Source organism: Monodelphis domestica, chromosome 2, assembly GCF_027887165.1.
Source record: "Monodelphis domestica isolate mMonDom1 chromosome 2, mMonDom1.pri, whole genome shotgun sequence".
NCBI classification, from domain to species: domain Eukaryota; kingdom Metazoa; phylum Chordata; class Mammalia; order Didelphimorphia; family Didelphidae; genus Monodelphis; species Monodelphis domestica.
In genome coordinates, this window is record NC_077228.1 from 513,724,870 (window position 1) to 513,739,024 (window position 14,155).

At 37.2% G+C, this 14,155-nt stretch overlaps 1 protein-coding gene across 21 annotated transcripts in view; it reads right to left on the minus strand.

Moving 5' to 3' along the window:
- The window catches only part of NCOR1 (nuclear receptor corepressor 1), a 179,951-nt gene that overhangs the window by 40,068 nt on the left and 125,728 nt on the right, over positions 1–14,155 (minus strand). For 14 of the 21 annotated variants that reach the window (XM_056819669.1, XM_056819665.1, XM_056819668.1 and 11 more), the window contains 6 exons: positions 13,983–14,109; positions 9,152–9,686; positions 6,426–6,555; positions 5,963–6,134; positions 1,962–2,135; positions 1,033–1,193 (listed from right to left, as the gene is read on the minus strand). In XM_056819669.1, coding sequence (XP_056675647.1) covers positions 1,033–1,193; positions 1,962–2,135; positions 5,963–6,134; positions 6,426–6,555; positions 9,152–9,686; positions 13,983–14,109 — 1,299 coding nt within the window. The remainder of the gene's footprint in view (positions 1–1,032; positions 1,194–1,961; positions 2,136–5,962; positions 6,135–6,425; positions 6,556–9,151; positions 9,687–13,982; positions 14,110–14,155) is intronic. The other 7 variants (XM_056819678.1, XM_056819677.1, XM_056819676.1 and 4 more) reach the window with 1 other exon arrangement.

The window sequence follows — 14,155 nt, forward strand, 5'->3', positions numbered from 1 at the left end:
TCAATGACGATGTAAACTATTCTCCTTCAGACAGCTGAAACAGGACATCTCCATGTAGTTTTCCCACTGGCACCTCCAAGTCACCAGGCTCCAGAACATAATTTTTTCTCTAAACTTATCCTGCCATCTCTTTTCACTGCTTTAGGCAGAAGTGTAACTATACACTCTTACCTTGTGTTGTGCAGGCTTTTGTTTAAGATTGGACTCTTTCCTCCTCTTCAGCTCTTGTGTCCCTTCTCTTACAGAGTCCCCTCAGTCTAAAACTCTATGTGTCTTATGCAAAACCCTGCCCCTCTCTATTTCCACTGCCATAATCCTTGCCAAAGCTTGCATCATCACATCAATGACCTAAGGAGGGCAGCTAGGTATTGCACTGGATAGAGTGACAAACTCCAAGTCAAGAAAACTTGAATATAAATCTGGACCCAAATGCTTACTAGCTATGTAACCATAAGTAAGTTACTTAACTGTGTTCACCTCCATTTCCTCATCTGTAAAATGGGAGTAGGAACAGTACTAACCTGCTAGAGTTGCTGTGAGAATCAAAGGAAAGAATTACAAAGCACTTAGCACAGACCCTGAATTCCTACTCATCACTGAAAAGCTTCCTCCTACATGAAGCCTTTCTTGATTTCCCTAAAACCTCATATCAATGCATTTAAAAATTATAATATTTTCTACTTTAATACATTATTTTAATCCTCCACTGGGATCTATATTCTTTAAGGGAAGAGACTGTGTCAGATTTAAACTTTGCATTTTCCCAGTCTCTTTGATGAAGGTAACAAGGAAGTGCTGAATAAAAGTTTATTAAATGAATAAATGGTAGTTACAATCTAGAGATTCCTGACACTCTGGTTCTCTTTGTGGCATGCAATACATAACATTCTCTAGAAGGTGTTTCTGGAGGGTCCTTGGTTGGGGAGGTGACCACTTACTAGGTATAATTAACTAGTATTTAAAAAAATTTTTTTTTTAAAAAGGGCAGTGTTCAACAGAGAAGATAACCAGGCTAACCAAAAAGCCTTTTACCTGTGAGATTGAACCTCCCATAATGAAAGATGGTTTTTCTGCAGTCACAGTGGTTTTGGAAGAAGGAATGAGTGGAGGAGGTGGCCTGGTGGGTCTTGTTGCTGGAAGCCGTGCTGCATCAGGGAGACTCGTAATCACTTGATGTGGCGCAGGCTGGAGGACTTTTAAAGGAAAAGTAAAGCTTTATAACACTATCGATACTTTTAAGTCTGTTAAAATGTATTAAACAAAATAAGGCATGATCCCAAAGTGAAATATGTTAAGTAGCTGGAGTACTGGATGATTTTCCCCTTTTCCTATGTGCATCTCTGTCTGCTGAGTTACTATTTTCCCTTCAGAATCTAGGCAACTGGTGGGACCTGTGATTCTGTAAAGCACAACTACCTTTGTCTCAAATGGCAACGTCTAGCCTCAGAGGCCAAACCATGATCCAGACTCTCTTCATTTATTAAGCATCTCCTATTCTTTACAGACCCTGAACAACAGAATCCAACTTTGTCCCCTTTCTCTCCAGTCAGCCTCCATCGCTACTATGGACTTCACAGCTAAGGTCACAGTAGAAGGATGCTTCTTGGGAAGATCCAGGATGAAAATGTGGCACAACTAGATTCACCTCCTCTTTATATCCTGAGAAAAGGCAATGACTTTCGCTCCCACAAAGACACTGGAAAACCTCCTGAAATAACTTAGGATTTCACCAAGTTTGCAAATGCTTCAAGGAAAGGTCAACTTTGTGACCATCATGAAGACAGCCAGGGGAACTTCAAACTCAATTCTACATCCACTCACAACAAGACTCCAAGAGAGGAAAGACGTCATCCCAGAAGGGCAAAACACATCCTGTCTCAATAAATGAAATTCTTCTGTAGGATGGTCTGAAAACTGAAGGCAACTTGCTGTCAACCACTGTGCACACAAGCAATATTTACCTGGTGGGACACTAGAGCGAGCGGCACTCCTATCAGGCTGTGGAGATGCTTTACTGACTTCTCTCGGAGAGAGCCTATGCAGTGAGGCTGACTTTGCTGCAGGGTTTTGCATCTGCGCTTCCTGTTCTAGGGCACGTTTGACCTCAGCATGGGGCAGAAAGGCGACTGATTTTCCTAAGGAAGTTAAAGTTACCAAAATGAGGGGAGGACCTTAAATTAAAATATTAAGGACCTTGCCCCATTATGTAGGGTTGGGGCAGTCCAGCTATTCTAACAACAAGTGAACCACAGTGGCAAAGTCTAAAAGCCTCCAAAAACCCCACCCCCAACAAAAATCCACACTAAGATAGAAACCAGAAAAAGAAAAACTAAACCAAAACTCTCCCAAGTTATCTAAAAAGCAAGTCTCACAACCAAACAAAAATGCTATCTTTTCTTCATAAGGAAAAGGAAACCTGAGCACACCAACAAGATTTGCAAATGCATCAATTCTTCTATCAAGAACTCAAGATCATGGCACCAATGCCAGCATCCTGCCACTGAGTTCCTGCTGGGGAATGGGGTGGGGGAGGTTATATGGGGTAGGTTGAGGTGGGGGTATCTGTAGGGCTCAAGAGGCTCCAACTATCTCATTGACAACATGCTTTTTTCAAGCTTTTTATATATTTCAAATTAAGTCTAACTTTAGATTATTTTGGAAGGAGATAAACTAAACTAATCCAACAAAATCAACACCTGGCTTTAAAAATAGAAGCTGAAAACAATTAAGATCCAGAATATTTAAATGTAACCAAATAAAAAAGTTTTAAAGGGTGTAACAGGCCAGAAATTCAAGTTCAGAAGGCTGGCATGGATTTTGTGCCAAATAAGATTTCCTTCCAGTACCTGCATAGTTATTCAGTATAAATTCAAAATTCAGCTATTACCGTTTCAATTAGTCAGCTTACCCAAGTACCTATCATGATATAGACGTTTCAGAAAATTCATTGCTTATTTTTAAGAGACTTCTAATGAGAGGCAACTAGGTGACTCAGTGGATAAAGAGCTAGGCCTGAAGATAGGAGTTCTTAGGATCAAATCTGACTTCATATACTTGCAAGTTATCCAATTACCCAGGATTTACCATTTTTTAACTTGGAAGGTAAGAATTTTTTTTTTTAAAAAGGACAAGGGAGAGGATGCTAATAAAAATAAACTTCAAGAGAAATATGTACCTCAACTACAGAGAATTTGTACTATAATTTACTTTTTTTAAAAAAACCACTTTATCATCTCCAATTTCAGAACACGACCAATTAAATATTTTAAAGTTTAGTTAATTATGGAAAAGGCCAAGGAGTTGGAACGTTTGTGGTTTTGTTTTTAAAATGGAAATAAATAATATTCTTAGTTTTTAAAATCAGCATGTGTCCAGAGTGCTAAAAACCAATCTGAAGCAGGTCGCTCCTTTACTCCTAACAAATTCATTTTAGACAAGTGTCTGGCTTCACATCTAAATTTTTTAATTTAATGGCAATAAGAAAGAAAGGGAAGGAAAGAGCTTTGGGCTACGGGGCATATATGTAGATAGATGAACTTATTAAAATTTTATAAGAATAAACCTGTTTTTAAAAGAACCTCTAAGTTAGGTTGCATTCTTGAGCTACTATGCTGAAATAGCCCATATATGGAAAAGTCTAACATTATAATTGAGAAAAAAGCACAACACTAAGTACTCAGATCAAACCCATTACATATTCACATCATATTAAAACTTTGCCTTGACATTGATGCTTCCTGCTTCTTTATTGTGTGGACTATGATTGTCTGTTTGTGTGAATAAACGTATGGAAGCAATTTCAAGAAGCAAATGGAAAAGTGATTCCCCCGAACCTAAAGAATTATACTTTTTAAAATAAAATTACTTGCACAAGAAGCAACATCCTTCAGTAGAAAGTAAGTGTGCATAGTGGATTAAGAGGTCTTCTATCTGCAAATCCTATCCCTGGCTCTTGGCCCGGGGTCAGAACTTTCTTCATATGTAAAAGACAGTGAGGCCATCTGTGTTGTCCTCCCTCCTCACAAGAGTCATTGCTTAGGATCAAATGAAAATCTATGCAAAATGCTTTGAGAGAGAAATACTGGCTGATGCTGGTTTCTACAGTGAGTCATTTTAACAGAATTCTCCTAGGTTCCCTAATTATAAAGTGACATCATTACTTGTGATGACAAGTACCTTCAATATTCCATCTAAATGGCTTGTTTTCATTGTAACTTAAAAGGTGAATTTTTAATAATAAAGAAGCTGTATTCAATAGATTTGGGAGGGAGTATTTTAGATGAAACTGTCAGGGATAAATGAATTGTGCTTTAAAAACTTCTGTTTCACTTGCGTTAGCTGCTTAAGCCTGTGGGGAGCCCAAACCACACTGATTGTCGTCAAAATAATGGTGATATCATGAAAATTCTAATATCAACCAGAACAGCCCCACATGTATTGAAGATTAATGATCAGTTTAATTGGAATTTATATTTCTTAAATTTACAAATTTTTATTTCTCTATGATTTACTTAAATCATTCAGATCCAGTCTCAAAAGTCAATTTGAAAGGTGGAAAATGGTGGGGGCCCAAATTTCTCTTGGGCATCTCAGATCTCTTCCCTCATTCAGATAGCCCCTATTTTGTAACTAATAAGTTTCATTCCCATGAAAAAAAATTTTAACTAGTTCATTCTAAAGTCCAATATTTTGTGTCCAATATGTGCTTCCTTTTTGGATGATAAATTTACATTGTTTCTACTGTACCTTACACAAGGTATCCTAAAACACTTAAAGGTAATATTTTTGAACACCAAATTTCCTATTTACTCCTTAATCACATCTATTATGCAGGAAACAAGGTCTGCCAAATCACAAAATATAGTTCAACAAAATCTTTATTAACAGGAATTCCTCCCACTGGAATGCTCTTTTAACAAGGACAATATATGTGCCTGTGGCAGTGAAATGGCAAAAATAGTCTCTAATGGCAATATCCGAAAATCCCACAAGATGGGGATATTTTCATTCTGCAAGTAGATCTGGGAATCCAAGCTTCTTTTCCTAGCTTGTTTCCCCCTCCTCATTTTAAAATGACGAAAAACTAGGCTTCAGAAAACCTATGCATACAACCCCAAAATATAATTGCCTTTTGGCACCTTATAACAAATGTTGGCAAGATATTCATTTTTATTATTTACAGGAAGGAGAGAGTAAGGGTGCCAAGTAATGGAAATGCTATTTTGCATCAAATAGTTTTTCACAAGTTTGTCATTCCAAAGCTTGAGAATTCTTATTTACATATGTAAAATCCTTCCAAGAGACTTGTGAATCATCCCAATAAAGATGAAATGCTATGTTCAAGATATCCTACTATTCTATCAAAACATGTGATGCTCAGAGGGTGTCCACAGCTATGGGTAACTAGATCTCATATCTTCATTTCCTGACGTGATGCAGTATCATATGATGGCTTTTGTTTAGCCATGAAGAACAATTGTTGGAGGTGACGCCTCTTTCAAAAATAGGAAAGGAAAATTGATTCTCAGGTTACATACAAACTTAAGTCAAATGTAAAATTCTAGATTACAAATCATTTCTATTTTGGATATTGAATGTTGAATCCTAATTTGCTTTCTTAATTTAGAAGAAATTGAGGTTATGAGCATAATTTTGGCAAAACATTCAAAGAATGCAAATTAAGAACTGGATTTTACTTACCCCTGTGAAAATATTACATCATTTAAAAAAGTAGATATAACTATTCCTTAATAGAAATAACTTTTTGAATTTCAATTTAAGGAATTGAAAATACTAACCATTTTTTAGGTTTAATTTAAATGAATATTTTTTGCCTATCAAAATGGAATAGTAACCCATTGGTTTTTAATGATGGGGAAGCTTCTTCTAGACTTCTTCTGTGGTTTAACTTCCTTTCCTAGGGTGGGGAATACATACTATGGGCCTGATAAATAAACCTTACCTTCCCATTCAACATTTGGACTGACAGAACGCCGGCAATCTGGATCAAGCTGTTCTTGCCTCTGCCGCTCCTCCAGGAGGGCTGACTCATGCATGGCCTTGATGTGCCTCTGAAAAAGAGCATAGCCACTCACAGGGGCACCAACAGCTACATTACAGGGGGCACAGGAGACCTAAAATGAGAAAGAGGGAAATAATGTTGTGCAAAGTGATAAAATTGTGTTTCTTCTTCTTCTTCCACCTCTTAAAAGTTTCTGCCACTCTGAACCCTTGACACTGTCCACCTCCAACAGCCCTTGATGCCTCCTCCACAAAAGAACACAAAACCTATGGGAATTAAGGAAGGAACATTCTGGAATGATTTCTCCTTTCTAACAGGTACTAGAATGAAAGTCTTTCAAAAAAGAAATGGAAATTTAACATAACCTACCTCCAAAACAAGCTAGATAACACCAAGGACTTACCATTGGTGGTATGACAGCAGCTCGATGATGAAGCTGTTGTAAATCCATTGTAGCTGGTTTTATAGGAGAAGAGACTAAAACAGATCCAGTAGGGTTTAACAGTGAAGGCTTGGAGTCCACAGGAAACATCCTGGAGTCAGAAATTAAAGGAAAGAAAAGTTTGTAAAGATCTAGTCTTTAAAAAAATAAAACACTTACCTTCCACATTAGAATCAATACTGTGTATTGGTTCTAAGGCAGAAGAGTGGTAAGGGCTAAGCAGTAGGGATTAAATGACTTACCCAGGTTCACACAGCCAAGAAGTATCTGAGGCCAGATTTGAATCCAAAATCTCCAGTCTCTGGGCCTGATTCTTAATCCACTGAACTACCCAGCTGCCCCCAAGATTTATTCATATTAAATAAAAGCATACATCTATTTCCAAGATGGAATATGAAATAATTTATATTTATATTCATCTCTACAATTTACTTGGGAGTTAATTAAAATATGTTTCTTGGGATAGTAATGAAGGAAGAGAAACATCACAGCATATAGATACTAATGAATTCCCACAGTTATTTGGATTTAGTAATCCTGGGGATGTCACTGACCTGGGTCATGGCTGTGAACAGACCCAATGACTTATCAGCCACAGCTGGTGGGGATTAGAAAAAAAATAACTAAAACAATTTCCATTTATAGAATGCTAGAGAAACTAGAAATGATTAGGAAATAATCATGGGCAACAGTGTATACAACCACAAAGAATATTTTAAAGAGTTACAGCTATATTTTCTGCCACAATTCTTTTCATTATTGTGAATCTTAAAACTGCTCAGACTCTACTTCAGAAGATTTGATTAAGCTATTCCCCATTTTTAACAATGGAGGTACTTGGTCAGGAATATATTAAGAACTTTTAAAATTACTCCACCCTACTCAGACAGTCCCTTAAGGGAAGAAAAAGTTGCAAACTCCTTACTGAACAATGAAAAGTCCCTAACTCATACTTATAGTGAAGCCAAAACCTTAAGCTAGGTGGTCTAATTTTAGATCTAATACAAAAAGGATACTAAGTACCTATAAAGATTAAATTAGTACCTAAAAGGTCAAGCAACTTACAAAAGGCAAGCTTAACAAAAGAGGTGTGAAGTACTGTTATATTGAGATTTGAACTCTGGACTTCAATCCCCACAAGTCCTTGCTCCACTTCCCCAAAATGCTTTGTAATCTCATGAAATTTTGAGGTGGGCGAGATTGAGAAGGTACTTAAGCTGATTGCAAAGGCTTTTGAGCTCTCTCTCTCTCTCTCTCTCTCTCTCTCTCTCTCTCTCTCTCTCTCTCTCTCTATATATATATATATATATATATATATATATATATATATATATATATATCTCTTTTGGACTTCCGTTTTGGGGCAGACGTGGCTCTTTCCATAATGTAGGTGAGGTCTTGTCTAGGCCTCTAGCCTAGGCACATTTTTCCTTATCCTGTATTTTCTTTAATCCTTAATCCTTAATAAACCATTAAAAAATATAATACTCCTTGCAGAGAGAAACTAATTTCTACCTGCCTCAGTCTCCCCTAAATTTTAACTGTTACAGTACTCAGAGGATTTTATCTAACCAGAGAAGGTGAGAACAAAAGAAGATGAGAACTAAGAATGCGCAGTCCTGGGGAAAATGTCTACTGTGATTGGTAGACATGAAAATTTAGGGGAAGTGACATGAGAGAAAATTTCTTTAAAAGGAGAAGACAGTTCAGGTAAGGAAGTTTTTGGATTGGAAGTTAGTTGGAGTTGGAGTTCCGAGGTTTGGAGCTTGCTTGAAGATGATCTTTGAGTGATAAAGACTGACTCACTCTCCCTTAGGCTCAGGCCTAGGCCATTTGGCCTAGGCCCTTTCTACTATTCTCTCTCTCTCTCTCTCTCTCTCTCTCTCATTCCCTTAATTCCTTCATTTGTATTAATTAAAATCTCTATAAAACCCAGCTGACTTGGGTATTTTCATATTTGGGAATTTTCCCATGGTGACCACTTAATTTTAGATTTTAAGTCAAGACACTAAAATTTATCTTTACAGTTTGGCCGAAACCCTTTACAGTTTTGGCATTACAAGTTTTTAACATTCACAGTCTTGGCAAACCACATTTTCACTGTTACATTATATAACTCTATATCATATACAGCATGCTTAAAAAGTTCTAAAAATTCTCTTAAGGGTGGCATATGATAATATTAAAGGACAAGTGAACACACATTTTAAGGGAAATGAGGAATGATTTTTTTTTAAATGAATATCTCTTGTGTCCCTCCCTATTTTGCATTTCCCCCCACTCTACCTTAAAAAAAGAAGAAAAACAAAACTGGAATAATTTTTCAAATTGAATTTTTAAAAAGCCAAATACTTAAAAGGGAATGTTTGAATTCCTAAAGATAACTTCCATGCTAAATCAAGTTTGATTTATAATGACCATTTTAAATACTATTAAAGTATGAAGTTTAATTATCTTGAGGTATTTTAGCAAACTTTCTCCCTTTGCACACTTGCTCCTAAATCTATACATTTATACTCTGGTCTTTGTTTATTACCTTACATATCTCCCAGTACAGTCTTATTTCCTCCTTTTGCAATCTTGACCCTATTGCTAACCATTTCTATACTATTCTCTATCTTACAGTTCCTTGCCCACCATCCAGCTCCAGAGAAAATCACCAAGGCCAATGGGGAGCTGTCACTCACCTCTGACGCTCAGGAGGCTCTGCATCTACATCTTCATCTGCACTACAAGTAGCACTGGAGTCATTGTCAGACCTAGACTCAGGCCTCAGGGTACTTGAAGTCTGGGCTACAGAAAAGCTTGACTCTACAGGCTGCATCTTTTCCTTGGATCGTTGCAAGTCCCCTTCTTTGGCATCATTCTCTGTCTTCACCTCAAGCCCATCTAGCACTGTCATCTCCACATCAACAGGCTCAGCTTTGGTTTGCTGATCTTCAGCAGAGGGGCTCACGCTGTCAATTTCCATGGGCTCTTCGGGATCTTCATTGATTTCCTCTTTTACCTGGGCTTCCAAAGCCTCCTGTCCAGCCCCTGGCTTTGCACTTGGAATGACAGGTGTGGGAGATGCACTGGGTCCCCCTGTAGTGGACTCCAGTTCCCCTGGGACCTCGCTTGCTAACCCAGAAGTGGCATTTTCAGTTGGATCCTCAGCTGGCTTAGTACCTTCATCTGGGGAGGGAGAAGGTGCACTCTCTGTGTCAGAGCTATTTTCAGCACCTGAAAGAAACACAGAGTACATGTGTTCAGGAATCAATAAGTGTCCAGGCTAACTGGCAGAGATTTGGAAAAGGGGACATGGGGAATGAAACTCTTAAATTAGCACTTTATAATTAAACAACAATTTTACCTACAAGATTTTTTTCCAAAAAAAAAAAATCATTTTGAAAACCTGTAATTAATGCTGATGGAGTTGTGAATTAATCTAAACATTCTGGAAAGTAATTTGGAACTATGCTCAAAGGGTTTTAAAAGAATATCTGCCCTTTGACCCAGGGATACCACTACTAGGTCTATATCCCAAAGAGAGAGGGAAAAAAAATTGGGGATGAACCTGTTTGTACTAACATATTTATAGAAATATTTTTTGTGGTGACAGAACTGCAAAAGTTGACAGACAAACTGCAAAAGGAGGGGATATCCCTCAATTGGGAAATGGCTGAACCATTTCCGATATGTGTTGGTGATGGACTACTATTGTGCTATAAGGAATGATGAAATGGATGATTTCTAAAAGAATTGGAAAGATCTCCATGAACTGATGTGGAATAAAATAAGCAGAACCAGGAGAACACTGTACAAAGTAACTGAAACATTGTGGGACTATCAAATGTAATAGACTTTGCTACTAATAGCAAAGCCATGATCCAGGACAATTTGAAGGGACTTCTGAAAAGAATGCTATTGACATCTAGACAAAGAACTACTGGATTAGAAATGAAAAAAAGTATGATTTATCACTTCTTTATTTGGATATGTGGTTTGAGTTTCGAAAGACTACTCTATTACAAAAATAAACAACATGTAAATGGGTTTTAAGGGATAATACATGTATAATAACCCAGTGGAATTGCTTGTCAACTACAGGAGGAGAGAGGAAAGAAGGGAGACAATATGAATCATGTAATCTCGGAAAATTTACATGTAAATTTTTACTGGAATATAAATAGAACATTGAAAACCTATAATTGAGAATTTAAAAGGAATTAATGGGTTTTGATCTATCTCAAACTAGAATCTCTTGTATTGTAAACTTGGGAGTTGGAAACCTCAAACTTGATTTGTTTTTTTTTTTTTAAGTGCCAAAGAAGGGAGGGAAACAATAAGGATAATATAACTTTGGAAAACTTATATAGAAATTTGTTATTAAAATAAAAAAAAATTTAATTAAAATATTGTCATCAAAATAACTTCCATTTTATTAAAATTAGTCATTAAAAAAACACTAGGATCTCTTTTCTAAATACTGGTCTATATCAGAGAAAAACATGTAAAAAAATGAAACTTCATGAAGTGAAGAAAAATTTTAGAAGACTGCAACTTTTTGTATTTCAATGAATGAGCCCATATCTTTTATTGATTGTAATAATTTTGGATTTTTTTTTGTCTGAATCTATGATCTCAGTATGGGGAAGAGAACTGTCAAGAAAAGGAGAGCTCATAGAGTTGGTGGCACAAGGAAAACCTCAGACCTTTTCACTACATGCTGGCGAACAAAACTATTAAGACCAATTAAAATGAAGCTTTTCTATATTAATAAGCCTTAGTCTAAGAGAGAACAACAATGTCCAAACAAGGAAGATCTCTATTTCTATTCCAAAGAAGAATCCTGACACCATGCCTGACTAGCCATTCAAGTTTCACACAGCTTTATTGAGAGAAGAAAAGCCTACAAGGTGCTATGTGTAAAAAGATCTGTGCTGGAGGTTGCTACATCTATGAACAAGACAGACTAGAATAAGCAAGAAAGTGAAACCAAAAATAACTATAACACAAAGGAAAAACATTCATTCCTTCACTCAATGAACACTTATTAAGTGTACCAGGCACAATGCTCAGTGATAAAACATGTTGAGAAGTAGTACTATTTGAAACAGAGGGGAAAAAATGAAGGAAAAAAATTTTTTTTCTGATCCAGTGTGAAAAAGCTTTGCTAGATAAGATGGAATTTGAGCCTTGAAGGGCAGCATTTCTACAAAAGGAGTAGACAAAAGGGAATTCAGAGAAAATACAACAGAGTGAAAAAGGCTCAGGGGGGGCAGCTGGGTGGCTCAGTGGATTGAGAGCCAGGCCTAGAGATTGGAGGTCCTGGATTCAAATCTGGCCTCAGACACTTCCCAACTGTGTGATCCTGGGTAAGTCACATACCTCCCATTGCCTAGCCCTTCCTACTCTTCTGCCTTAGAACCAATACATGGTATTGATTCTAAGATGGAAGGTAAGGAGCTTTTTTTGTTGTTGTTTCTTTAAAGGCTCAGAGCTAGGATAGTCTGAGGTGCAGGAAAATAGTTTTATTTTGTTTGCTGTGGGGGAGTCCAAGGGGAGAGTCAGTCGGCTTAAGACTATTCTGTAGGGAAGGAGCACTGCAGATTTCTGAGCAGGGAAATATTTTGATCACTTCATAAACCTGTCTGAGCATGGCAAGAGACAAAACAAAATCAGGACCCTAAAGTTGAAAGGGGCTCCCTATTTTGGAAATTGAACAGAATTTTTTTTTGCCAATACAACATACTCTTTTCTGGTTTCTAGTTATCATAAGAAAATAGAATCTCTGTTCTATCTTGTTATATGATTACAGTCTATTTCACACTCTATATTAGAGATTTATTGTATAACACTGAGAATCTTTCATTCCTCTAGCTAGAACTCCTCTAGCTCCTTAAGGGTAGGAAAAAAATCCTAATTACTTTGAATTAAGTGCCAGCATCTAATAGTACAGAGGCAGTTAATAAATAATTGCTACTCATATTATTATAATAATAACTCATTTGTGAAATAACAGTGAAGCTTTGAGAATGGATGAGCTTCTTAATGGAAAATGTTAGAAAGAAAACGAGGCTCCAAGATAGACATTCGACTCTAATGATTAGAGAGAGAACAGAGAGAGAAGTGCTAGGTTCTAGGGAGAAATATCAGGGGAACCAGAAGGGAGCAGTCCAACTCAAGTAAATCAAAGAGGGAATTTCCTCCAGGCCACAGGCTGTACTGCACTAGGTTTTAAGCTGCCTTCTCTTCTTTCCCTAACTCCACACCTTCAGAGACTCCATTCATTCTTATTTACCTCCACTGTTATCATCCCTACACTAATATATGCCTCTCAAATGTACATCTTTTGTCCCAATATCTAACCTCAACTTTAATCTCATATTTCCCAATTGCCTGTGCAATGATTCTATTCAAATATTGCCTCAACCTGTCATCATATACCTACTGAATAGCCTCTATGACTGAAAGCATAGTGCCAAGACTTCTTAAAAATAAAAGAAATCTAAGAAAGGGGCCCCATAAATAAGATATCTATAATCGGCTGACAAGATGAAACATCTAACACTAACACTTCAAGACAATATCTATTGAGGCCCCAAATGAATGGACAGACAATGATGATTGGCACGGGACTGCCAAAATGATTAAGGGAGGACTAGGAGAGGGAGGACTTAGTGATAGAATCAGAAGGAACCTTCAAAATTCTTCAGACTAGTAGTCCACTCAAAGTAGGAATATCCACTAAAAACTGCTTGCCAAGACAAAGTTTAAACTTTTCCAGGGATGGGAATTAGGAGTTGGGTAGGAAACACTTTGAAAGAGAAATAGATTAATTTTTAGATCCCTCCTTTGGCTGAAATTGGCCTCCCTGAAAACGAGGCCAATGATGCTACTTGGATCATCGGGGACAGGACTGTACGAAGAACTGACATCTGCCATATTCCAGTCCTTCAAATAAGTAAAAAGGGAATGCTCCCTCCACTTTCATCTCCTTGTCTTCCTCAAAGCCACATCAAATCCTAAGTCTCTGAGCAGTCCAGGATACATCAATTTAATCAATTAAACATTAAGTAGCTACTGCATTCAGGGAACTAGAGGGAGGAGGAAGTTTGAATCAGGCAATAGTCTTGCACTCATGACGTTTCCAATTTGTATCTATCTCTTCTGAACTAACAGTGCACTGCTACTTGCTAAAGGATGTTGTTGATAGACAAAATCATCTAGCAATAAAAAAGTTGATAGTAAAAGGTATTATAGACATCAACTCTTTATTATCTTGGAAACAACTTGACAAAGAATTTTTACAAAGAGAATTTTCCTTACATTATCCCTGCACAATTGTCAAAATCTTGTTAATCATCTCCCATGGACCAGGGGAGAGATGAAAGGCCTCATGCTGTGGAAATGCAATCACAATTATTTCCTTTATGTACTTATTCCCAAATGATTTAAGCCAATTAAATAAAGCTGGAGCTTTGGAAACAACAATACCAAAAATCTCTCCTAATACTTTCAGATCTCTCCAGGTACCTTCACTGTCTTCTGGATTTTCTTCTTCATTGGAAGCTTCTATGTCTTCATCCTCCTGAGCAGAAACAGTAGAAGCGATGCTCTCACACTGGGACACATCACGCTCCTCACGGGGTCTTCTGGAAGACTAAAAACAGGCAAAGGGAGGTAAGGACTGGCACGACCTTCAAGGT